General features: G+C 44.0%; 2 protein-coding genes across 2 annotated transcripts; one reads left to right on the top strand and one right to left on the bottom strand.

Annotated features, from left to right (window-relative positions):
• Positions 1-734: 734 nt before the first annotated feature.
• On the bottom strand, positions 735-1,769 carry LOC101763361 (putative wall-associated receptor kinase-like 16). The gene has a single exon (XM_004980688.1). It carries the CDS (start codon positions 1,767-1,769, stop codon positions 735-737), a length of 1,035 nt encoding a protein of 344 aa, XP_004980745.1.
• Positions 1,770-8,450: 6,681 nt separating this feature from the next.
• LOC101762956 (BTB/POZ and MATH domain-containing protein 2) lies at positions 8,451-9,047 on the top strand. The gene has a single exon (XM_004980687.1). The coding sequence runs from the start codon at positions 8,451-8,453 to the stop codon at positions 9,045-9,047; it is 597 nt and encodes a 198-aa protein (XP_004980744.1).
• Positions 9,048-24,987: the final 15,940 nt, after the last annotated feature.

Below are 24,987 nucleotides of genomic sequence, written 5' to 3'. Positions count from 1 at the left end.
TTTGGTAATTGGTATTTGTAATGTCTTCATCTTCTATATTTATTATGTGTAAAATTACCTAATGCTTGATATTTTTTTCTCAGCCGCTAAATGGCTTAGGCCTGCTATAGCCTTTCTTAGCCTTTAGGAGAGGCATCCTCTAAGAGGCTTAGCCCGCTATTTAAAAATATTGGTTTCAATATGCATGTCTAGCATTCAAAAGTAATAGCAATATTTTTCTATTTTACGTATATTTCAATATGTTCTTAATTTGCAACAGTACACCGTAAGAAAAATTAATGCTTCAAATTTATTTTTTTAAAAGACATTTTCAAACCTGTAAATTTAGAAGAAAATGGCGAAGGAAGTGTATTCATAGGGACAGTGCAGGGCCATGGTAGCACTCGCTAGTGTAGTACTATCGGCAGCAGCCGCTATGCCCTGCCGGCCGGCGAGACAGCTGTGCGGCTCGGCCTTTTGGGCCTTGTAGTAGCACAGTTCGGTCAGCCCTTCTGTATTTTTTTACTTTTATCCATTTCTTTATTTCCAAATTAGAAAATAAGAGAAACACCCCCACAAATGGACAACAATAGGTTGCGCTACACAAATATTTCTATAGGCAGCTTAACACCGACACAAGAGAGAGCACCACACTACATGCACATTTCATAGTACAATCAACTCAACAATGGTAACAGTGAATATACACAGGGATAGACTAATCTTGACACTGACCATGCTCCATGCATGCTTAATTAGCTTGCAACAGAACTTAAGCCTCCGCTGGCTATTGCCTTCACTTCCTTAAGTTCCTCCACCACCTCAGCCATGGTCGGTCTCTCATCCACGTCTTCCTTGAGGCATTGGACCGGGAGCCTACTGATCTTGTCAAGACATTCCATGTGATGATGTGATCGGGCATCATCATCACCAGACAAGATCTCTTCGTCGTACAACTTCCTTCCATTGCCCTCCTCCTTGAAGGACCTGATGAAGTCTATGTAGAGGCTATTGTCCCCGTACTTGGCCGGCTTCCTGGTGACGAGCTCCAAGAGCACCACACCAAAGCTGTAGACGTCGCTCTTCTCCGTGAAGCGGCCAGACTTTATGTATATTGGGTCTATGTAGCTCATGTCCCCTGACACACACCACTTGGAGTACCTGCTGGCGACGGACACGAGCTTCGCCGACCCGAAATCAGAGACCTTGGGTGTGAGGTTATCGTCGAGGAGGATGTTGCCGGACTTGATATCGCCATGGACGTGGTTGTGGCCACCGTGCGAGTGCATGTAGGTAAGAGCTTCCGCTGAGCCAATGGCAATGTCCAGGCGCACTGGCAAGGACAGAGGGAGCGTCTTGCCGGCGCCATGGAGGACGCTGTGTAGGCTGCCTCTGGGGACAAACTCGAAGACAAGCATGGGAACGTCTGTCTCGAGGCAGCACCCGACGAGGCGGACAAGGTTTGCATGGCTGATGCGGAACTGGAAGGTGATCTCGTTAACGAACTCCTCCTGTGGAAGAACATCGCCTTTCGCAGTGGAGCACTTAACGGCAACCTGTTGGGAGTCATCGGTTACCCCTATGTAGACCTTGCCAAAGGCACCTTCTCCGATAGATTTTTTGTAGCCGTTTGTGATTTTCTTCAGTTGACCCTCCGTGAAGATGTTAATGCCCATGCTCTTGAGTATGTCACCGCCGTTTCTGTCGAAAAACCTCCTGTGCTTTCGCCTCTTTACCTCGAAAATTGCGAAAGTTGCTACGACGGCGACAACAATTATTACTGCAGGCATTACACAGGATCTGTGGTCAGCCATACAGTTACATGCAGACCATTTGTTCCTTAGTTTTATTGGAAATTATCTTATGAATCCATTCCTCATTTTTCTTGCATATATAAATTATGTGGCCGTTTTTTTCTATTAAGAATTTCACCTAAGAATTTGTACGCCATAACACTCCTAGAGAATTGACTTTAGATCCCACCCCTTTAGCCTCGGTTTAATTTCGGCCCGGGAGAAAAGGGGATGCGCCACGGTAGGCTGGAATGGGGCGCACATTTACTCTCGGTTCCTTTTTTGCAACCGGGAATACAGGCCATCCTTTAGTCTCGGTTAAAACGGCTAGTTTTCGAGCACCGACAGCGCCACCCTTTACCCCCGGTTAGAGCCACCAACCGGGACAAAAGATCCAACCTTTTTGTCCCGGTTGGAGTTACCAACCGGGATAACCGTTTTACTCCCGGTTGGTAATTCAAACCGGGATAAAAGGTTATAGCTTTTGTCCTGGATGGATTACCAACTAGGAGTAAACACCAACCGGGACAAAAGCTCTAATCTTTTGTCCCGGTTGGATTTACCAACCGGGATAAAATCTTATCTATAGGAGAGACCACTCCTCTAGCCCGAGCCACTCCACTCCACAAAGATAGAGAAGCTCATCCTCTCCATGGCACCGAAGCAAGTCTAGGGGAGGTGCTGCTAAATTTTTTTTCTCATTTCCGTTGGGATTTCACTCATCCAAAGTGTTGTGAAGGTTAGCTACTTCATGCTCCGTTCATTTATTGTCGTTAAGCTTTGTTTTATACTTTACAGAGGGAGAAAAATGACTTTGTTTGTTGTTAAGCATGTAGAGGATTTGTATTTATACATGTTTTTGAGCTACAATGTGATGGATATTTATAAATTAGCCATATAATTTGTAGGTGTAATTTCATACTTTAGTACTTTTCAGATAGAGGTATGGAATTAGCCATTTTTAGAATAAGTAAATTATGTGGGAAATATTAATTTTTTTAATAATTTAGTTATTTATAAATTAAATATGACCTAAATAATTTATGTATTTATATGTAAACTTTCAACAATATTTGAGTTTGCGATACTGATGTTGGAAATTATCAAGAAGATTCTTCCCAAGAATAATGAATTGCCATCCACAACATATGAAGCTAAACAGATTGTTTGCCCTCTCGGATTAATGATAGATGATAGTGATGCAGTAAAATAATTATTTAAGAAGGTAATATAACTAGTGTAGAATTAATGAGTCATTCAAACTTATTGTAAATATAATTGCTAATTAAATATATTTTTGCATGTTTGAAATATGTAAAGTTTTAATTTTTGCTTCATGAAATCCAGCGAAACCCGGTGAGATCCGATGCCTACAAGTTCCACCCGGTAAGAATAAATTTCCCAATAGAAGCAAAAAGAAATAGTATAGAATTTATGACTAGTTAAAACTTACTGTAAACAAACTTGCTAATTTAATATATTTTTGCATGTTTGAAATATGTAAATTTCTTATTTTTCGCTTCTTGAAATCTAGTGAAAACATAAATAGAATAAATTTCCAAATAGAAGCAAAAAGAAATAATATAGAATTTATGACTAGTTACAACTTATTGTAAAAGAACTTGCTAATTTAATATATTTTTGCATGTTTGAAATATGTAAATTTCTTATTTTTCACTTCCTGAAATCCAGTGAAAACATAAATAGAATAAATTTCCAAAACCAGTAGGGAGATGAAAAACAGGAGAAGGCCCCCATTTATCTCGGTTATAAAGTAGAACCGAGACAAAAGGGGACTTTTCGATTCCCGCCTGGAAGTACCCATTTATCCCGGTTGATCAGAAACCGAGATAAAGGAGGACCTTTTATCGCGGGTGATCATAAACCGAGATAAAAGGGGGCTTTTATCTCGGTTTGTATAAGAAACCGGGGTTAAATTTCCTTTAATCCCGGTTTCATTTACAAACCGGGATAAAAAGGGGGGTCTAGTATAAAAGTTATAGCGTCTTCTACACGCCCCCCCCCCCCCCCCGCCCAAAACTTAGCGAAATTTCACTCGTCGTCCTTGTCCCGCCCGTCGCCGGCCTCCGCCGTCGCCGCTCCCTGTTGCCGCCGTCGGCCCATCCTATTCGCTCGCCTCTTCCGTCTCTGTCACCGCTGCCATCATCTTCGCCCGCAATCATCGCTGGCCTCCTCCTCCGTCCCCATCGTCGCCGCCGACGCGTCCATCCCCATCGCCGTGACCTCCGCGCGTGCCCCTCATCGCGCGCTGGCGCCACCTCCGCCCCGTCGTCGTAGCCGTCCCCATCGCCGCGACCGCCGTCGCCAGCCGGCCGATCGCCTCCCCCATCGTCGCCGCGCGTCCTCATCGCCGTTGCGCCCCCCTCCAACTCCGTCCATCCCCGAATTAATTTTTGAAATTTGGTAGATTACATAAACAATAAATTTTGTATACATTTAGGCCTTGTTTGGATCATTGCAATTGTTTGTGGAATATAGTTGTATACTTCTAATTAATACTTAGAAATTAGTTGAAATTTAGTACATTTTGTATATTACATTTTGTGTGTTACATTTTTTATATTACATTTTGCATAGTACATTTTGTATATTACATTTTGTATCTTACATTTTGTATGTTACATTTTTTATATTACATTTTGCATACTACATTTTGTATATTACATTTTGTATATTACATTTTGTATATTCCATTTGTATGTTACTTTTTTTATATTACATTTTGCATAGTACATTTGTATATTACATTTTGTATATTTCAAAAAAAATTGTTGAAATGAATTTTTTTCATGGTTGTTCTATATATGATTTTATGTACAAAGTAGTTGAGAACGATGGCCGACGACATGGTCGGAAGGTATCTAATGGAGTGGATTATTGCTGGTGATAGTAGTTCCAACCTTCCCATAGTGTACACCAATGAAGAGGGTAGCCAGGCAGACATGTTTCTCAACCTGTCTGCCGATGGCAATGAAGAGCCCGAGCCCCAGCAAAATGTTATCGTGGCAGAAGGTTCCAACGAGGTATATATCATATTTAAACCCTCTCTATATATAATATATGATGTTATTCATTATTACTATGTACTATTAATTAATGAATCTTGAACTGTTAGTCCTCTGGATCGACGAACCCAAAGCCCCGAGGTCCTTCCAAGGTGAAGACGGGAACAAAAAAGGCTATCATCACGGAAGTCACAGAAAAGGGCAGGCCGGTTGCTCTCCAATAAGTGGCAACACAGTACGTGAGTCAGATCCGGGCAATCGTAAGGGAGAACGTGCCCATCAGCATAAGGTAATGGAAGGGCAAAATGATTAATCCATACGCGCTCCAGGATACAGAAAAGAATATGTTGTGGGAAGAAGTTAAGAAACATTTCACATTTCCCGACGGATATATTGAAAATGATGTGAAAGCATGGACAGTGAAGAGGGCAAAATCATAAGCTAGGGCGAGGTAGTTACGCCAAAGCAATTCCCAAATGGAATCAGATGGAAAAAGATCTGATTGAGCGGGGTATCATACCAGGAACAATTGATTGGCCCGAACGATCGAAAAATTGGTATTACGCTCATGGAGGTGAGATAAACCAAGATGATGGGATGCTGGTCTTCGATGACCTGTTACGTGAAGCGGCTACAAAGCTTGACAAGATTATTAAAGATGTTAAGGTTGGGACATTGACGGTGTACCGAGAGAATGATGAGCTCACAATGGCCCTCGGGAATCCCGAACCCCCAGGACGTACCCGAGGGTTCGGGCTTGTTCCGTGGAAGTTCGCATTCCGAGGCAACTTGGACATGTACACAAGCCAGAACCGAAGAAAGGAGCAAGAGGATGAGAGATGGCGGCGCACGATAGAATCCAAACTGCAATCTGTAGAAGTAAGAATGTAGGAGGGAGGCAGTAGACGAATGGCCGATGCAGTTGCTAGCCCTTCTCAACACCTCAGGAGCAGCTGTGTGTCCACAGGGCTCCCTGAGCCACATACGCCAGGATTACCCGTGGAAGAGCAACTATTCCCTGTGGATGCCATCATGCAACGCACCACATGTGAGTTGCATACACCGATCGGCAACCTCAGCATTAAGCTACATATATATACATAATATTTATGCACCGGAGCCTCGGGAGTGCTTTGGCAATTTGAAGTTTAAGAACTTCATTTCTTTTATATATCCAGGTGGCGTACGGGAGTGCATTGCCAATCCTGCCAAATCATACATGCCATGGCATGGAGCTTCCACTTGGCTATGCCAGTGTTGTCGTTGAGAGAATCCCTGATAGCTAATTTGAAGGCCTAGAGCTCAACTTCCCAGCAGGCGACGGGTCAACAACACTAGGAGAAGTGGTTCACGGGGACATTCTATGGCGCAAACGCTACATCATCATCTCCGGCGTGGAGGCACCTCCTCAGAGCTCAAGACCACTCTCCGCAAATCCACAGCAGCGACCATCTCCTCAAACATCCAGACCATCATCTCCACCACAACATGCTCCACGATCAAGGTCTCCATCTCCACCACAGCCTGGGGGTTGGAGCGACGACGACAACAACAACACCCCTCCACGATCACCTTCGTCGGGACTAAGAGCACCATTTAAGAAGTCGCGACTACTGCCTCCCAAGCCAAGACAGTGTAAGAAGAAAACAAAGGACTCTGAGGTGACTCCTGAGGAACGCTAGGAGGCAATGACTCATGAGGAACGCTGGACCGAAATCCAAGTGCAAGCTAGTGAGTGGTTGAGGGAATAGAGGGAATTAAGAAAAGTAAGGGAGATGGAGCCACCACCAGTAGATCGAAGAGAATTATATAAATTCATCAAGATGCAAGAACAAGCCAAGAAGAGTCAACCACTACTATCGAACTATGAACGGGCATTAGTAAAGGTTGATGGGAAGGAAAAAAGGAAAAAAGTCGAGCTGCCAGCTGCACTGCCAAGTGAACCGAAATGGACCTTTGAGCTAGGCAAGCCTATGGTTAGCCCTGATTCGCTAAAGAAGCTATCAATGAAGATGTACGAATTTCATCAATGGTATATGAAGTTGTCTACCGACGAGAGGGAGATGTTGGGCCTTAAGATAAAACCGATAGATTTTCACGGCGAAGGCAAGGCAGTCCTGTGGGTACGATTCAAGGATATATACGAAGTGTACCATCATGGTGCCCTAGACATCTCTCTGATGAGCTCCTGAACTCTGTAAATGTCCGTTTATATGTACATGTAAATTTTGGCTCATATCATTTTTTTGTGCATGTGTCGCCGTAATAATTAACTTCGTCTTCCATTTTATGTAGGACGCTAATTCGGACGTGCTGACATGAAGTGTACCTCCATATTGGCTTCATGGATCCATCCATAGTGAACCAAGCCCAGATACGAGATTTTCCAGACAAAACATTATTGGCAGTATACAGTTCCTTAGATAGACAAAAATTAAAGGATCACATACTACTTCCATACAACTTCAAGTAAGCGTGTGTATGCCATCTATATTCGTTTTCTTTTTTCTTACCTGATTAATGTTAGTTACCTCTAATATATATGAATATTTACGTATGCAGCTCCCACTGGATCCTCATTATTATAACATTGATCGAAGTCACGTCACTGTCTTCGATTCGTTGAGGAGAGATCCGAAGGAGTACCAAGACGTGCAACACACACTAGACATGTAATAATTCTGGACCTCTATCTCTATACAAAATTTTGTTTCTTAAATTTTCACCTAACACTATATCATTCATTATTTTAATCCGCAAAGCATGGAGAGAATTCATCAAGACAGACAGATCAGGTCAATTCAAAGAAAAACTTACATGGAGAACAGACTTCCTAGTACGTATGAAGTCTGCATATTTTGTACATTCTATAGCACGAATATTTAATAACTTAATTATTTTTCCCACTACAGTGCTTAAGATAGGAACCTGGGAATGATAATCTATATGGCTACTATATCTGTGAGCACATGCACAATTTATTGGAACCCAAGACCACCAAGGCCACGGAGCATGAATTTAAAGTATGTAAAATAAAACTATTAATAGTTATTTATTTTCTACAATTGTTGGTGTAAAATTCACATATATGTATTCAAATTACAGATGTGGAATATTCAATTGGGACTCTTGAAGAAGGAAAGAGTAGCGGCAATATGTGAAGGTCTCATTGGATTCGTGGTGGACGAGGTGGTAAATCCACAAGGAGACTTTCATTACGATGGACAAAAATTAGACGCTCCCAGCACCTCGACGGGAAGATCATCGTAGATATATATATATATATAGTTTGATTTAGCTTGTATATATATGTAATACGTACGCTAATTAGATTTATATATATATAGTACGCTAAAAATTATAATTGTATAGTATTGGTATAAATACTTGTTTGATTCGTTTAAATACTTGTTTAATTGGTTTAAATACTCGTTTGATTGACTTCATTATAAGAAAAAGTTCTCAACTACCAAAGGTTAACTAAAGGGGTACGTGAGATATGCACGAAATTATAGACGCCATGCAGGCTTGCAAGGCGCTGTACGCACGCACTTTAGTCCCAGTTTATTTTACAAACCGTGACTAAAGAGGTAACCTTTAATCTCAGTTTGTAACCCAACCGGGACTGAAGGGGTCTGTCCATCGCCCCAGCATGTCGTCGTCGTCCCCGACGCTGCGGGCGCTCGGCGGCGCGTGGCGGCGCGCGCGGGAGGCGGTCTCCTTCTCCTCCACCCGCGTGCGTCACAAGACCGGCGCGCACCTCCACCGGATCGACAACTACTCCGGGACGATGTCGGCAGCCCTCCCCGGCCACCACATCGAGTCGGCGCCGTTCGTCGTCGGCGGCCACGAGTGGAAGCTCCACTTCTACCCCAACGGCGCCGACGAGTCGGCGTCGGCGTCACCCGGCCGCGCCTCCGTGAAGCTCGTCTACAGGGGCTACCCCTGGTGGCGGCCGGCGCTCCTCCACTTGTTGAGGCCGCGGGACGTGACGGCGGCGTACGAGGTGAGCGTCCTCGACAGCGAGGGGAACCGGGTGTTGAGCAGGGCATTCCGGCCGCGCCGCTTCTCCGCCTGGTGGCACGAAGACGCTGAGAACGTGGCCACGGCGAAAGAGCTGAGGTCGGCGGCGATGCGGGGCGGGAAGGAGGACGGTGGGATCGTCGTCCGGTGCGACGTCACCGTGATGAAGCTCGAGAAGGAATCAAGCGTCAGGTGGTACCTTCGTCAGTTAGTTAGCAAATTTTAAGTTGAATTATAAATTTTAAGTTGAATAATAACTTACGTTAGACTGCCTGCTGCATGTTATCTACGGATTACGGGGGATGTTGTTAACAAAAGCTACTGCGCCGCGTGAAGGTTTTTTTACTCGACAGAGCCGTGCAAAATTATGTTGTTTTGTACCTGACGAGATCTTCGCTGGTTCTGTGTTCTTCACTGAGTCACCCATGAGATCTGAATCATGAACTTAGCTGAAATCCAATCTAGAGAAAAAATGACTTTCTTTTTTTTGATGAAACAGGAGGGGATGATTATCCCCTGCTGGATATATATATATATTAAAAAAGAGCAAGAAAAGTAAATGTACAAATCAGGAAACAAAGAAGGAGAAAAAGAAAATAAGAAAAATTACAATGAGTGCTCTAGCCATTCTAACATGGGTTGTTTCCAAGCCTCCTTTACTCGTAGGACAACCTGAGTAAAAACACTCCGAAACCTCCTCATTGCATCCGGAATGGAGGGAGTGATACTCCTGAAAATCCAATCATTTCTTGCCATCCAAATGCACCAACTCATGAGCACAATGACTTCCATAAAAAAAGGAACTTGTAATTGAGCTTTGAAGCTTGTAAGAATTGTGTAAGGCTCCTCATCCAGATTAGCAAAAAGACTGATATTGATCCAGCATTCTTGAGCAAAGGGACATTGCAGTAGAAGGTGAAACAAAGTTTCCTCACTATCCTGTGAACACAAGACACAAGAATAGGAGGGTAGAACCATGTGTTTTCTTCGAAGCACATTGCGGGTACTAAGCCGGTCAGTGAGAAGGAGCCAAAAGAAGAACTTATGTTTACTTTGACAGCGTGACTTCCAAAGCTATCCAAAAACCGGATGCACATGACGATGGCTAGACAGAACATGATATGCCTTCGAGGCTGAAAAGTGAGAATTGCCCCATAAATATGTCCAACAATCAGGATCATCATTAAATTGGATTTCATTCAGATCTGTTCCTAATTGAAGAAGCTGATCCAGAGCTTGAGATGATAGAGGCAAATTAAAAAGTTGGTGCAAGTTAGGTAGGTGATAAGCTTTCCCAACAGATATATCAGCCTTTGTAGTGAATGAGAATAAGTGGGGATACTCTTGTGCTGGAATCTTATTATTCCACAAATCATGCCATAAGAGACAGGTCTGACCACTGTGCATAGGAATTTGTCCAAGAGTTTCACAACATCCTTCCACCAAAATGACCCCTTTCGGACTTGTCCTGGTAATCTGCCAGAAGCATAATATTTCTAAAAAAAAAAATCTCGAGTTGCACGCTCAATCTGCCAACAGGGTACAGGATGCCTGCCTGCCTAATCGGGTTCATCTCGAGTTAAGGAATTCTGTCATCAAGTTGAATGCTGATAATGCAGATGTTCCAGTGGCTAAGAAAGCTCACCATGGCAGACGGTCGGACAGATTTACTCAACACATCATTGTCCGTGCTGCATATAAGCATACTATATATGTAATGTATAGAAGCAAGAGGTTCTCACATTGCAACACGATCTTAGATTTGGTTTGCTCCAAAATCTCAGAGGTGGTGGAGTAACACCAAAGAGAAGGATGCTTTTGTTCTAAGAAGATCCCAAAGGTGTGATCGATCCTATTTTATTTGTTTGTCATGCAATTCTCTGCGGAACCAATCTCTATATCCGCAACGAGGGGAAATATGTGCATGCACGCTTTGAGCAATTGAGTTTTGCCTGGGTGTAATCTTACCGAAAAAAATTATATATGCTCCAGGCCTAGTGTAGCATCATGAATTATATATGCATGACTGACGACCTAGTGTATCATGCATCCTTGGTTAGAGCTGCTCGGGTCTAGTTTTTCATACACAACTCATGCATCTTTCCTGCAGCTAGCATAATATAAGGCCTATATTTTCCTTAATAAGTAATATCACAAATTTAAATTGTCAAGTGACCGAAATTTGGAATGAATTTAGCTGATGCTCAAAAAAATGGAAAAGGGAATAAAGAAACCCTCCTCAAGAATTCCTTTGTTTCATTGGGGCTCGCTTAACAAAAGCATGCTGCCACCAGATATATCAAACACAGCTCTCTTTTTGAAAGATCAAAACACCAATCTTGCCAGTTTTTCTTTGAATACAGCTTCTAGATGACGACAGTAGCCAGCACACCAAGGAACAACGGCCTGATTGACAGAACAGCACCATCAATAATGAAATGTTTAACACTTAAATGGTACAAGAAACAAAAGTGAAAGCAAAGTCGTTCATTTTGCATGTTCAGACCAAGAATCTGCCGTGCAAAGTGATTTAAACAGCACAACATAGGCAAAAGGCAAACAAGGTCACTTTGCAGCTCAAGACCAATCCACTATGTTCAGGCATACTCATGTTGGCATGTTGCACACTGACTGCAGTACCCAAGAATCCTGATCATGGAAATACAAAAAATTTGAAGAATCCAAGATAAGAAGGAAAAAAAACAGCAGGTTAATGAACCACCATGCGAGAGGTTCGAATTCGGTGGTATCACTCTGTCAGGTAGAGTGTGGTGTTGCTGCGGCACTACAGCGAAGGGTCCCATATGACAGTGGCTTTAGTGCGATGCAGTCTGTTTCTATCGGTTCCCTATGGACGCAGGGCCACGCTAGGATGTTTCGGCAAATACATGAGGGTGGATGTTGGTGGGTGCCGCCGTGGTGAGTGGAGTGGTAAAACCGCGTTGATATCGCAATCCAACTGGTCAGGTGTGGCAGTTTTGAGTTGAGTAGCTACCCGTGTTGATGTCCCAATCCAACCGAGCGAGTCTGTTTTATTTTTCTTTCTTTTCTTTTTCTTGTATCTTTCTAGTCTGGAACTCTTTTTTTAATATAATCGGCGGCTCTCCTGCCCGGTTCGTTTTAAAAAAATGAACCACCATGCACAGCTAACAAAAAATTTACACACTCAACTTTCTGCTGCCCAGGTTAGCTGATCCTTTTAAGGTTAGGAAAAAAATTATTGAAACGATGGAAAAACTTCGGTGTCAGCTGGATCGATACATCGAATGAAATAATCAACATAATGTAGAATAAAACAGAGTGACAGGAATAAACAAAAACCCAACAATCTTAAGGCACAGCTTCAAACAAGGCAAACCTACACTGTGACATACAAATCGTATAGATGCTTAATCAGAGGTGGATTTTGTCAACAGCACAAAATAAGAATATTGTAGCAGGTAATGTCAAAACACTAGTCCTCGGATCCTCCAGGAGTATAGCAACTTATGTTTTTTAGTTCTAAAATAGAAAGCATGAAGATAACAGTGACTGATGGGCATTAATTTATTAAATAAGTGACATCAGGACAACCTACCTACCACAAGTATAGAACTTTCTGTTGCTCGGTTAAGTCAATCATTCCATGAATAAAAAACCATGTGTTTTGGAAAAACCAAAACACTTCATGCAACGCAGTGAAACTTGGCACAATACAATTTTGCTGGATAGAGAGGAATAAACAAACTAACCTACCACATAAGATCAGACAGCATTGCTTGATGTATGACAAATATATGCAACAGAGTGACAAGAATAAACAGAAACCAACAATAATACGAGCTTTACATAATGCAGACATTGACTGGTGATATACAAAAAAATATGCACAGTGATCTTGCATTCCCAGGTTTCAGGTGGAATCTGGCAACAAATAATATAACAATATTCCAAACAGTCACAGCAACAGGCCACCCCGTGCTGGAATATAATGCCTTGATACATCTATGCATACAAGAGGTTATAAAAAATTAACAATGTGTTGGTGATCAATTTTTATCAGTGTCATGTGAACAGCATGTGGCGATGCAGTTGGATCGGAGCATCCTGACAATCACCACTCATTGTCCATTGCAAAATCGATAGATGCACATGCAAGAAGTCAAATTAATAAACGAAACCAATGCAACTCAGTCAAGTACATTAAGCATTATGTATTGCAGACAGAAAGAATACGGCCAGCAAGATTTAAGCATGCATCCACAAAGATACAATCAGATTGCAATGGTAGATGGTGGACTATAACTAGAAGGTAATGCATTTAGGTCCTTGATATAATGACCGCATCCTGTCAATGCGATGCATATGTTATAGGTTTTTAACTAAAAGCACATAATGGCCTAGTTAGGTGCAACATAGATGTTCGGCTAGACTTATAAGCCAGCTGAAAAGCTGAAACGGCTGATTTGTTGTGAGAGAAAAACACTGTTCGGTGGCTGATAAGCCGGCTGATAAGCTGAAGCGAACAGGCTAACATGCCGATGGACTGATAACTTTAGCCAAACATTGTTAGATCATGAACTTAACTACGGCCAACATATAACATAATTAATAGAGAAAGCATGTACACCAAACAAGAAAATAAAGTCACTACACTTTGTGCTACCCAGTTCAGCTGATGGTTCTAAGGATAAGAAAAGGCCATATGCTTTGGAACAACAGAAACCTAAGTTACCAGCTGGAGCGATACAAGAAACAAATGAAGCATGACGAATAAAAGAGTGAGAGTAATAAACAAAGACTTGATATATAAATATATAATATGCGTGCTTGATAGAGCATTCACGCATGAAAGGTAGATTTTGGCAATGGAACAGTATACCAATATTCTAACAGGCTAATTGCAAAGTTATCAAAAATTGTTGCAGTAGTAACTGAAAAGATCAAACATAGCATAGGTTAATAGATTGACAGATAGTAGATAACATGTTTCGACGACTAGTAGATAGATTGACAGATATAGTAGATACATTGGTTCGACGACTGGTAGATAGGTAGGTAGGTAGATAGATAGCAAAATGCTGATGAGCTAAGGGTCTGTTTGGATACTTTTGCTAAACTTTAGATATTAAAAGTTGCTAAACTCTAGTCATGGCTGTTTGGTTCCATGAGCTAAAGAGCATTTAATGAGGTGGACGAAGACCTATTAGACCTTAATGAGGGGGGAGAGAGAGCAGGGGGTATCTACAGGCATTAATGGGGAAAAAGGTGTTCACCCCACCTTTTAGTCATGTTTAGCAATCAAAAACTTGCTTATGGACTAAACTTTGGGCCTGTTTGGTTATGGTTGCTTATTCATAAGCAACTTAAAAATAAGCAAATAAGTTGCTTATAACCCAAACACTCTTGCTTATAGACTTGCTTATAAGTTGCTTATGCATAAGCAAATAAGCAACTTTTGAGTTGCTTATAGTTGCTTATGGGGCACTTTTACACCTCCTACCCTCATTCTCTCTCCTCTCTCCCCTTTCTCTCTCCTCTATCCCGTCACCACTCAGACCGCCGGTTCCGCCCGCCGCCGCCGCTGCGCCCGCCGCCGGCCGCCTCCACGCCGCCCACTGCGCCCGCCGCCCGCTCGTCGGCCGCCTCCGCGCCGGCCGCCGCCGCTGTGCCCGCCCGCCCGCCCGCCTCCGCACCGCGCCCGCCGCTGCCGCTCGCGCCTGCCGCTCCCGCCCGCTGCCCGCCCGCCGCTCGCCGGCCGCTGCCCTCTTCTTCTGACGCCAGCCAAGGAAGGAGCTGGTAATTAGTAGGGGTAATGGGAAATGGGATGGCAGGGGCAAATGTGTCAATAGCAGTCTCATTTATTGCAAATAAGCAACCCAAACCAAACACCTAGACTTATAAATAAGCAACTACAATAAGCAAATAAGCAACTTATAAATAAGCATCCATAACCAAACAGGCCCTTTAGCAATCAAAGTTTAGTCCTGTTTAGCAAGGGTGTTTGGCTATTTAGGACTCAATGGAACTAAACTTTAGTCCCTAAATAAGGTGGAACCAAACACCCCTCAAACCCCTAAAACATCTCAGAGTCCACAGCAGCCTCCTCGTCATCAGTGTCGGTGGCATATACTGTTGGAGATGCCCAGGAAGGTCTGGCCCAATTGGTAAGTGCAGGCCCAATTAGCAAGCTATATATTGCTAATCACTGGCCACAAAACGATTAACCTAGGGGGCTAATAAATCCTGCCGCAGGGCTCCTGCCAGTGCTGCTGCCGGCCAGGTCTCCTGCCGCATGCAAGTGCTGCTGCCGGCCAGGCTCCTGCCGCACGCAAGTTGTGCCGCACGCCAGGTTCCTGCCGCCACCGCCGCACCTGCAGTCTTCCCTCCTGGATCAAAGGTTGATAGTAGGGATCTTCAAGTACGTGCCATGGAGTGCTAGCACGCTTCGGTTCGTCATCCCATCCTGTACATGTGGACTGTTGTAGAGGTGTCGCTAGGTTGCGCACTTCATCAAATCGTACAACTACTTCCTCGACGTCGATCGGATCGACTACTCACGCTTCATCAAGTTCCGTTGTGATGCGCGAAGGTATAATTTATGATCATCTACTTGCAAGTGATCCTGTTTACGTAGTTATATTTTTGTGTGCTAGCGAGTAACATGCTGCGTTTCCTAACCTATACATGTCAGAAAAATCACCAAAGTCGGATGGGGAGAACATGGACGTCTCCTCGAATACCTCCCTTGCCGATTGCCGTACCTGCTCCTTACCAGCGAGGAACTCATCATCAACGGCAACGCAGCTCTTGGTGTCGTACTCGGTGCGTGTCCAGGCCTGGAAAGCCAGGAACTTGTCCCTCATCAAAGATGCTACCTCAACCCCCTGGCGCATTGGCTAGAAATGGTTTTTGCTGGCAGGTAAGTAGGCTCTGTGATGGTGGGTAACTTTAAGCTAGCACAAATGGCGGTCTGTGCTGGCGAGTGCTCGTTCAGCTATTTTTGGAAAATAAAAAAAGCCTGCTTGCCATGCCTGCCGCCCGTCGCCGACTGTCGTGGTCCGCACCAGTGGTCACTCGATGTCCAAGAAGCGCGCGCCGGCGGCCGCGATGACGGCCCCAGAACGCACCGGCGCCGCCGCGTCCTGGTGTTCCTGCTGCCGTTCCAGGGCCATATCAACCCGCTGCTGCAGCTCGCCGACGCGGTCCACACACGGGGCCTCATTGTCACCGTGCTCCACACGCACATTGAGTCACCGTGCTCCACACGCACTTCAATGTGCTGGGCCCCATGCACCGCCTAGAGTTCCGGTTCGTGCCCGTGCCCGACAGCGTCCCCGCCAACGTTGCTGCATCCGGGGATGTCATCAGCATCCTCAACGCCATGAATGCCGCCATGGAGGCGGAGGACGCGACGGCCCTCCAGGACGTCCTCGTGTCCGTGCTTGCGGATGACAAACAGGCCCCTCCCGCCGCTTGGCCATGCCCCGCTCCAGCCGCCCACACGCCCGTAGCGGCCACCGCTCCCTCCGCTCCTATCGCCCGCACCGCCTTGCCCGCCCGCCACGGCCTCGGATCCAAGGGCGCCGTGGCCGCCTCCTGCTTCCATGCCACGCCGCCAACCGCCGGCCGGTGTCCCGCGCTTGCCGCCACCCTCCTAGCCCTTGGCCCTTGGAAGACGAGGTGAGAGGAATGGATAAGAAGAGAGGGAGAGGGAAGGGATAAGAGGGGATGAATCTAGGGAGTGGAGGTTCGGGCCAACGGGAGAGCTTGATTTTGGAGACACGGATCGCTGACGTGGCGGAACGTGTTTCTTTCGTAACCTTATAACAAAGTTTTGTGCAGCTAAACGATTTTAAACGAAACATTTATCATCTACAAAAATTTATATCTCATTAAGCACTACAACTTTGATATAGAGCTTGTTGCATACGGCATCATTTGAAAATTTTAAAATTCAAGATTTCAAAATTAGACAGCTTACAATGATATTTTGAGCAATTAAACAACTTTAAATGAAAAGGTTATCAACTACAAAATTTTAAATCTAATCTAAATCTACAACTTGATATAAAGTCCTCTTGTTTGAATAAAAAAATATTTTAATTTAATGGGTATTTGAGTTGAAGGAAATAATTAAGTCAAAATTCAAAAATGTTATTTAAATACTTGGAAAATGATTTCAAAATTGTTTCAAACTTTTACACATGGATATAAATGTTATTTAGAAAATTTAAAAAATACTATTTCAAAGATAACACAAATGTTAATGAGTAGTTAGTTCACTTGTCACAAACAATTTCGATTTTTTTTTTGAAAGCACTCCGCTAGCCGCCCGCTAGCACAGTGGCCTCTGTGCTGGTGGGCCACATAAGCGCTCGCCAGCATAGATGGGACAATCTGTGCTGGCGGGCGCTCCCCCATCCTGACAAATCTTTGTACTGGCAGTTGCCAATCACGTCCGCCAGCACGCTGATTTGCGTGTGCCAGCACAAATCGTTTCTAGCGTAGTGGTTATAACATAAAGTTAGTACAGAGCACAACATCAAACTACATATTATTTGAATATTGCTTCAACAGATCAAAACTGATTTATTGTGTTGCCGTGGCAGAATCTAATAGGTTCTAGCATGCATGGTATAGAATTTTTTGTCATTCAACATATTGAAGAAAAAGAATAAGGAACTGTTATATATGCATTGCCTGTCAAACAGCATGTGTATATAAATATTAAACAGTCCATTCACATTTTTTGTCATGACTAAAGAAAAAGATAAACTAACCTATGCATTTCAGTAAAGATATAACATGTTGAAGGAACCATTAAAGCATCTCATCCCTGAATAATATCATTGACTAGAAAGAACAACATTCAGTACGTGGCACGTAATGTAGCAATCAAAATATGCAGTACGTGGCAAGTACTCTGTCATTAATATGCAGTACGTGGCAAGTATTCTGTCATTGACTAGAAGGAACAACATTTGTTAACCATTAAAAGGCAATTATCTGAATTATGGCTCTGTTTGGCACGGCTCCACTCCTAAACTCCAGCAACTCCATCAAAAAATTCAGCCAAACACCCCAACTCCAAAACTCCATGGAGTTGCCAACTCCATGGAGCTGTAGTGCAAATGAAGGTGGAGTTTTGGAGCACCTCTTTTGCTGCTCCAGAAACCTCTCTTTCGAACCTTCTCGTGGAGTTGGTGGGTAATTACCCACCAATGCCACTGGTTACACAAAAAAACGTTTCATTCTATTCTCCTTTCTATTCTCCCGAGCCCCACTCGCCGCCAGAGCCCTGCCCGTCGCCCGTCGCCGCCCGCCGCCGTGCCCGTCGCCGCCCGCCGCCGCCCGTCGCCGCCCGCCGCCACCCATCGCCGCTTGCCGCCACGCCCGCCGCTCGCCGCCACGCCCGCCGCTCGCCGCCGCGCTCGTCGCCGCCCGCCGCCCGTCGTCGCCCGTCGCCACCCACCCCGCCGCCCGTCGTCGCCCGTCGCCGCTCGCCGCCCGTCGTCGCCCGTCGCCACCCGCCGCCCCGTCGCTACCCACCCCGCCGCCCGTGGAGGGTCTCCCGTGTGCGGCACAGTGCAGTGGAAAAAGGGGAAGAAGAAGATGGGATAGAGAGGATGACAAGTGGGGCCTTAATTGGAGGGCAACAATGGCAATCCACACTGAAATCGATCTTTTTTGGAGCTGAGAGCACCCATCTAGCCAAACACCTCATTTTTGTTCTGGAGTTTTGGAGCGGAGCTGGCTCCATGTGAAGTTGTGGAGTGGAGCAGCTCCACCCGGAGTTGGAGCCATGCCAAACAGGGCCTAAAAAAGAACAGCGACCACATAATATTCGAGGAAAAAAAGAATAGCCACATATAAAAAGAACAGGAAGATAGGGAATAGGTTGGGTATGTAATCGGTGCTCGTAGCCTATTTACTACTTGCACTACTATCTGTTTGCACGTAATATTACTTTTCCGATGACATCTATATATCAAGCTTAGTCTTTGCTATCCTTAGGAATCAGGATAGTAGTTGCTACTTGCCTGTGTAGGTATACAACTCACTTGCTAATAGACTCAAGAGAAAACAGAGGGCAATGGAATCAAGAAACTCTTAATTAGTGATGATGATGCAGTGGGTTGGAATCTAAGACTAGGAGGCATCAGGAACCACACCTCCCTTAAGCATAGTACTTGGTGTAAAATAAACATCCTCAACTGGTGCCGGCACCTATCTGGACTGCACCAACCGTGGTCCTCAATGAGCACATGTTCGGAGCTGCCCTAGAGGAGGCGGCGACGAAGCTAGCCAGCATCTCCCACCGTGCTCTCACGATCGCCTTGCCATGTCGGTGCGTGGTGCGGCCTGCAACATGTATCGGTTGGAAAAAGTCGATGAAATGGTCGGTTTGCGGTGACACACACAAGGCCTCCACGTCGACCTTTTGTGAAACATTGTGCTATCTTGCATGATGGTGTCCTGGACGACGATGTCTTTTCATTGACCTCGCAAGCACTGTCAATATGCACTGCCGGTTCCAAATATTCCAGCAATGGTCCAAGTTTGGAACCAGCAATGATAACTTGCTGTGTGCTAGCGCATGGAAGTTTAATTAGTGTTGTGTAAATCTGTTTGCACAGCAGGGCTAGAAGTAAAAAAGTTTCAAATTAACCGAGTCAAACATCAGTTTAATTTGTCCAAAAAACCCTGTACTATCTGTGTTTGCGCATGTCCAGTGATTCATCGGTAATATATCGGAAATGCCATCCACAGACGTGGTATAACCAACAATCTATTGCAGTGGTATCAGCATATGAGGATTTGAATGTGGTTGTTGCAGAACCTGATTGAGTGTCCGTGCTATCAGCTCGTGATGACTTTGGTACTATATGAGTAACAAATTTGAGATTTTTTACTTGTTCAATTACTACTGTCTCCTATATCGACGAAAGATATCTTTGAAATTTGAAGACATGGATGTGACTGTTGAAGTGCATAAATGATGTAGACCTCACGTAGTACAGGATACCATCATGTGAGCTAAGTGGAGCTGTGCACCCATCAATAACTCTCCTTTCCTGAAAAAGTGTCTCTTCTAGTATATATGAATGCATCTTCTCTGTCACCACTTCATATCATCTTGCAGTTACGTACCTTCTCTCTGATCCTATTTCAGTTTAGGATAGCAACGAGTCATCGAGAAACATACACCACGTATAACGGAGTCAGGGGAAAGGGAGAATGTGCAATAGCAGCATGAAAATACTAGTGGAGCATTGGATTCATGTTTTTCATCTGGGATTAGAAGGCAGCAGGAATCACATCTCCTCGAGGTCAGAGATTTGAACCAGTCCACGTTGTCGAGATTGCATTGGTAGGATAACTATCAACCTTTGGCGGCAACGATCAGCTGTATTCGGAGCAAATTAGCAAAGGGAAGCCAAAGCACTTGACTAGGAGGTGGTTTTGTCCTAATGTCAGCCTCTGTAGCGTAGGAAGGCTTCTCATGCAGTAGAGACTGAGATTAGGTCAAAAGTAGGTTCTAAGTATGCATGGTATAGAATTTGCTCGAGTTAACCAGGTGGACGAATAAAAACTCAAACTCGACTGAAGATCACCTTCTGGTTATCGAAGTGAGGTGGACTGGAATGGCCTTCCCGTTTAACTTCTCAATCCACTTCTTCGCAATAGCAATCTAATCCATCTTTATCTGGTACAGTTCCTTCAGCTTTACCATCTCTGCTTTTGTGATTGAGTTCTTATGAACGCTCTCGAAGGTTTGGAGAAGGAAAGCCTGAACCTCATTGTACAACTTCACCAACTCCCTGTTGACATATTCACTTTTGGAGATGAACTTCTTCTTAAGGATTATTTCCTCAAATTCCTGCATCAAAATTTCAAAGAATACCATGGTAAATATAAAAACAATAAGGAACTGTTATATATGCATTGCCTGTCAAACAGCATGTGTATATAAATATTAAACAGTCCATTCACATTTTTTGTCATGACTAAAGAAAAGGATAAACTAACCTATGCATTTCAGTAAAGATATAACATGTTGAAGGAACCATTAAAGCATCTCATCCCTGTATTCTATCATTGACTAGAAAGAACAACATTTAATACGTGGCACGTTATGTAGCGATCAAAACACGTGCGGCACCAGAGCGCCACACGCAGGGCATCGCTTCCGGCAGCTACAGCTCGCCCATGCCGCGCGGCAGGGACTAGGCGGTGCTGCCCTGGGCCAGCACCAACCGATCGCACAGCAGCTGCTTTACGAGATCAAGGTCGTCGCCGGTTCCGCACGCACCGCCACCGGCACACACGCGGCTTGAAGAGAGATGCTACCATTAGATGATGCTGTGTCGAGATGCCTCAGTAACAATTTGCTTACCATAAAAAATGCCTTGGGAAGCATTGCACTACATTATGTTCAAGCCTTTGTTGCTGCAACCTCACATTCACAAACACTTCAGTTTGATGCATAGTTACAGGAGTTTTGGCTTTTCGCTGAGGTAACACCATATATCTCTGGAAATTGTGTTTAAGTTGTGGCGTTGATTTGGCTCTCAAATTAGTCGGCCATTCTTTTGCAAGCAAGCTGGTATTTTTGCTGCAAAAATGATGGACTAGCTCTTGTTCTTTAGATGAAAATTGGAGAGCTCTCAACAGTTACATGGTGCGGGAATGGATAATGGCCGAAGCCGCTCTATGGATCTGGTTGACCAACACAGTAGAACTCCATGAATCTGAACACAATCGGTGCTTGCCTCTGCAAACCACTCAGAGTCAGATAGCATCAGCCATCATAGTACTGGAAGGTCCATGGGGTCCTCGTGAGTTAAAAGTAACCAAAGATACTGAAGCAACGGCCTACAAGGTCTTCTTCATAGATTGAGGAAACGTCATGACTCATGAAGAAGATCTTACAAGTTAAAAGAATCTTCTCCACTTCACTCCTTCATCCTCGTTCAGTTTCAGTTTCTTCAGAACATCATCCTGCCGCTGCTCCTGGTTCTTCAGTTTCGTCAGAGCTTTCGTCGACGGTGACGGCTCATCCTCATTCAGTTTCAGTTTCGTCAGAAGTTCAGAACATGCCTCTCCTGATTAAAATAAATACTACTAACTACTAGCAGATTGTTGTTGATTTTTTTAGGACACAAATTGCTGTTGTTTAAAATTCCGGTAAGCGAAACGATTTCTATCTGGACGACTAGTTGGGCTGGGCCGCTTCCTACGCTGGCCCAACCAATTTGAAGGTTGGAATACAACCCGACTCCAACACCGATGCTGATTGAGGTCAAACTGGGTTCAAATCTATCTTATGTGGTCTTTCTTTACAGGGCCGTACCGGAGATTTTGAGGCCCTAGAGCAAACCAAAAAATGGAGCCTATAGTGAAATCCAAATAATCGAAACTAAAAAATAGGGCCTATACTATAGTAGTGAAATCCAAATAATCGAGATATATTTGGATTCCAGTATATGAGTAACAAGTACATACTTTTTTCATACAAAAAAGTGCAATATGAAATTAAGTACTCATGTTATAGGATTAAAGGGTGAATATTACATACCAATATCTTCTTAACCTCTAGTAAAAAGCATCATTCGTCTTGCGTTCTTTGAAATGAAATCTTCAATTATATCTTCATATTTAATCTTCTCCAAAACATCATTTTCAAGTGCAATTGTTGCCAACTCATTAAGTCTTTCTTGTGTCATTGTACTAGGACTTTAATAACTTCAATTTTGAAAAGCTCCGCTCCACAGATGCAACTGTTATAGGAATAATTAATAAAATTCTGTATGCAATAAAGGCATTTGGGAAACAGCCCATCCGTTTTACAAACTTCAGAATATCGAGAGGGCCCATGTCTTCCTTAGGAATGAAATTTTTGAGGAACATTAACTCCACAAGTAATTCTTTGCCATCAATATGAGAATGTTCACCACTCTTAAGTGCTTCCTCAAGATGAGCACAAGAAGATAACAAACTCTTATCATCTAAGTAGCACAATTTACATGAAGTGAAAAAAAAACCAAAAGTCTTTTCATACCTCTGGTATTGCTCAAACCACCTAGTTAGTGAAGCAATTGCTTGATCAACAACAGCCAAAAAATACTTGAGCCTAAATGATTCCTCTTCGGACTGTGAAGCAATAGATGCATCATCAGGTGTCTCATCAAATTGCCTTTTTCTTTTGATTTTACGATTGGTACGAAATGCTGGCTCAATATCCATCTCGTGTGCTATTTCTTTTGCAGATTCTAATGCTTTTGCAAAACCAGTTTCTCTGTACTTACTGAAGAAGGAAATCAGGCCCTGCACTTTATCTATTGCAATATCAATGAGCAAAGGAGAAATCAGGCCCTGCACTTTCTCTATTGTAATATCAATAAGCATATCCTTTGCTTGTAACTGTTTGCTGCTAAATTAATAGCAGATAATACTTTGTACCAAATAATTATTGCCACAAAAAACTCAAAGTCACCAAGCTCATTGGTTGCCAAGGATCACTACTTATTGTTGCATCATTATCCGTATCTGATACTTAGAGTAAAGCTTCTCTTATTTCATGCATTTGGAATCTTATAGCCTTAACACTATCAACATGACTCTCCCAACGAGTGGTTGACAGTGGCTTGAGAGTCAATCTTGATATGCTATCTTTCAAAATTTGCCATCTCTTTGTGGACTTAGCAAATATTGTATAAATACGTTGTATGATTCCAAAGAAATCTTTAGCCTTACCACAACTCTTTGACTTGACAGCAGCAGCAAGCAAATTAATCAACTCATTCTGGATGCCATGACCAAGGTAATGTTTGTGAATATCATCATTTGTTATGAGTTGAACATGCTCCCGAATAACTAGATCAAATTCAGCCATCATTTCAACCATGCCTAAGAAATTCCTATTGCTATCTTGGTACAGCTTGCTATTAGTGCCATGAAATGCTAAATTATGTTTGGCAAGGAATTTAACAATCAAAATAATTCTAAACATAACCCTCCTCCAATGGTCCTTTTCTTTCTCCAATTCTCTCTGAGTAACTTTATCAATAGTCTGATTTTTATCAAACCTGAGATGCATGTTGTACCAAGATGCCATATTTGTAATATGGTCTGCACTAATTTCATGTTCTTTAAGTCTGATGTTAACATGTGACCAATCATTGAAACCGTCATTTGCCAGCTGACTTCTTAAATGCCCCTTTCTCAATAATTTGCAGAAAAACAAAATACTCTGTCAAGCTCTTTCGAATATACCAGCCATTCTCTATCACTCTTTTCTCCATTTAATAGAACTCTAGTATATAGTGATGCAGAAAACCTTCTGAATAATCTGTCAGTTGGACCTTTTTGAATAGACAAGTCCCTTTTAGGACCCTTTTGGATCAAAGTATCAATCATTTTTTGATCAAGTCCATCTGGATCAAATATATCAGGCTTAAAAGGAACCCTCAAATCATTTTCACTTTCAATATTAGGTGATCTATCAAGGGTAGCATCGCCAACATTGGCATTTTCCTGAGTTTGATTTTCAGGAGTGTGAGCCTCAACATTATTTTCAGGAGTGTGAACTCTTCCTGAGTTTGATTCCCATCAACTCCGACACCGACGATGTTTCCGTTTGCTCCTCGCCCCGTCCTTCGTACCGCGAGATCCTCCTCCGCGCACCCCCCGCGCCGAAGGAGGTCCACGCCGCTACCAGCGCCGCTCCTACTTCGCCATCTGCCGCTGCACCGCCATCCCCGCGTACTGGGGGGGCACCATCGTCCCTACGTTCGAAGGAGGATCCGGGTGACGGCCACGGGGTGCAGGCTGCTGGACGTGATGGCCGCCGTCCCCTGCGACGCCGCGGCCACACTACTCTTGTCCACGGCCTGCCGCACCGCCGGTCTCCCCATGCTACGGAGCGCCGCTCGGTACCGTCCGTTCTGGTTCGCCCAGAGCCGACTCAACAACCGGCAGAGGAGGGCTGGACAACGGCCGAAGGCCGGTGCTCTCGTTCCAGGCGACGGCGCCGGCAGAGGCTTGCTCAACGACAGTTCATGGCGGCGCAGGCTCCCAGGCCGGCGAAGGGTATCCCAGAGGAGCTCACGGGCAGGTGCCTCAATTGCTTATCCTTCACCCACTTCATTGCGCAATGCCGACGGCCGACTAGGTGTTTCCGT

The sequence above is a fragment of the Setaria italica genome, chromosome VIII (genome assembly GCF_000263155.2).
Source record: "Setaria italica strain Yugu1 chromosome VIII, Setaria_italica_v2.0, whole genome shotgun sequence".
In the NCBI taxonomy this organism is placed as follows: domain Eukaryota; kingdom Viridiplantae; phylum Streptophyta; class Magnoliopsida; order Poales; family Poaceae; genus Setaria; species Setaria italica.
The sequence above is the reverse complement of the archived record's forward strand: the minus strand, read 5'-3'. Positions and strand labels throughout refer to the sequence as shown.

Bases quoted from the DNA above. Each gene is read 5' to 3' on its own strand.
- LOC101763361 (XM_004980688.1), bottom strand. From the start codon at position 1,769: ATGCCTGCAGTAATAATTGTTGTCGCCGTCGTAGCAACTTTCGCAATT.
- LOC101762956 (XM_004980687.1), top strand. From the start codon at position 8,451: ATGTCGTCGTCGTCCCCGACGCTGCGGGCGCTCGGCGGCGCGTGGCGG.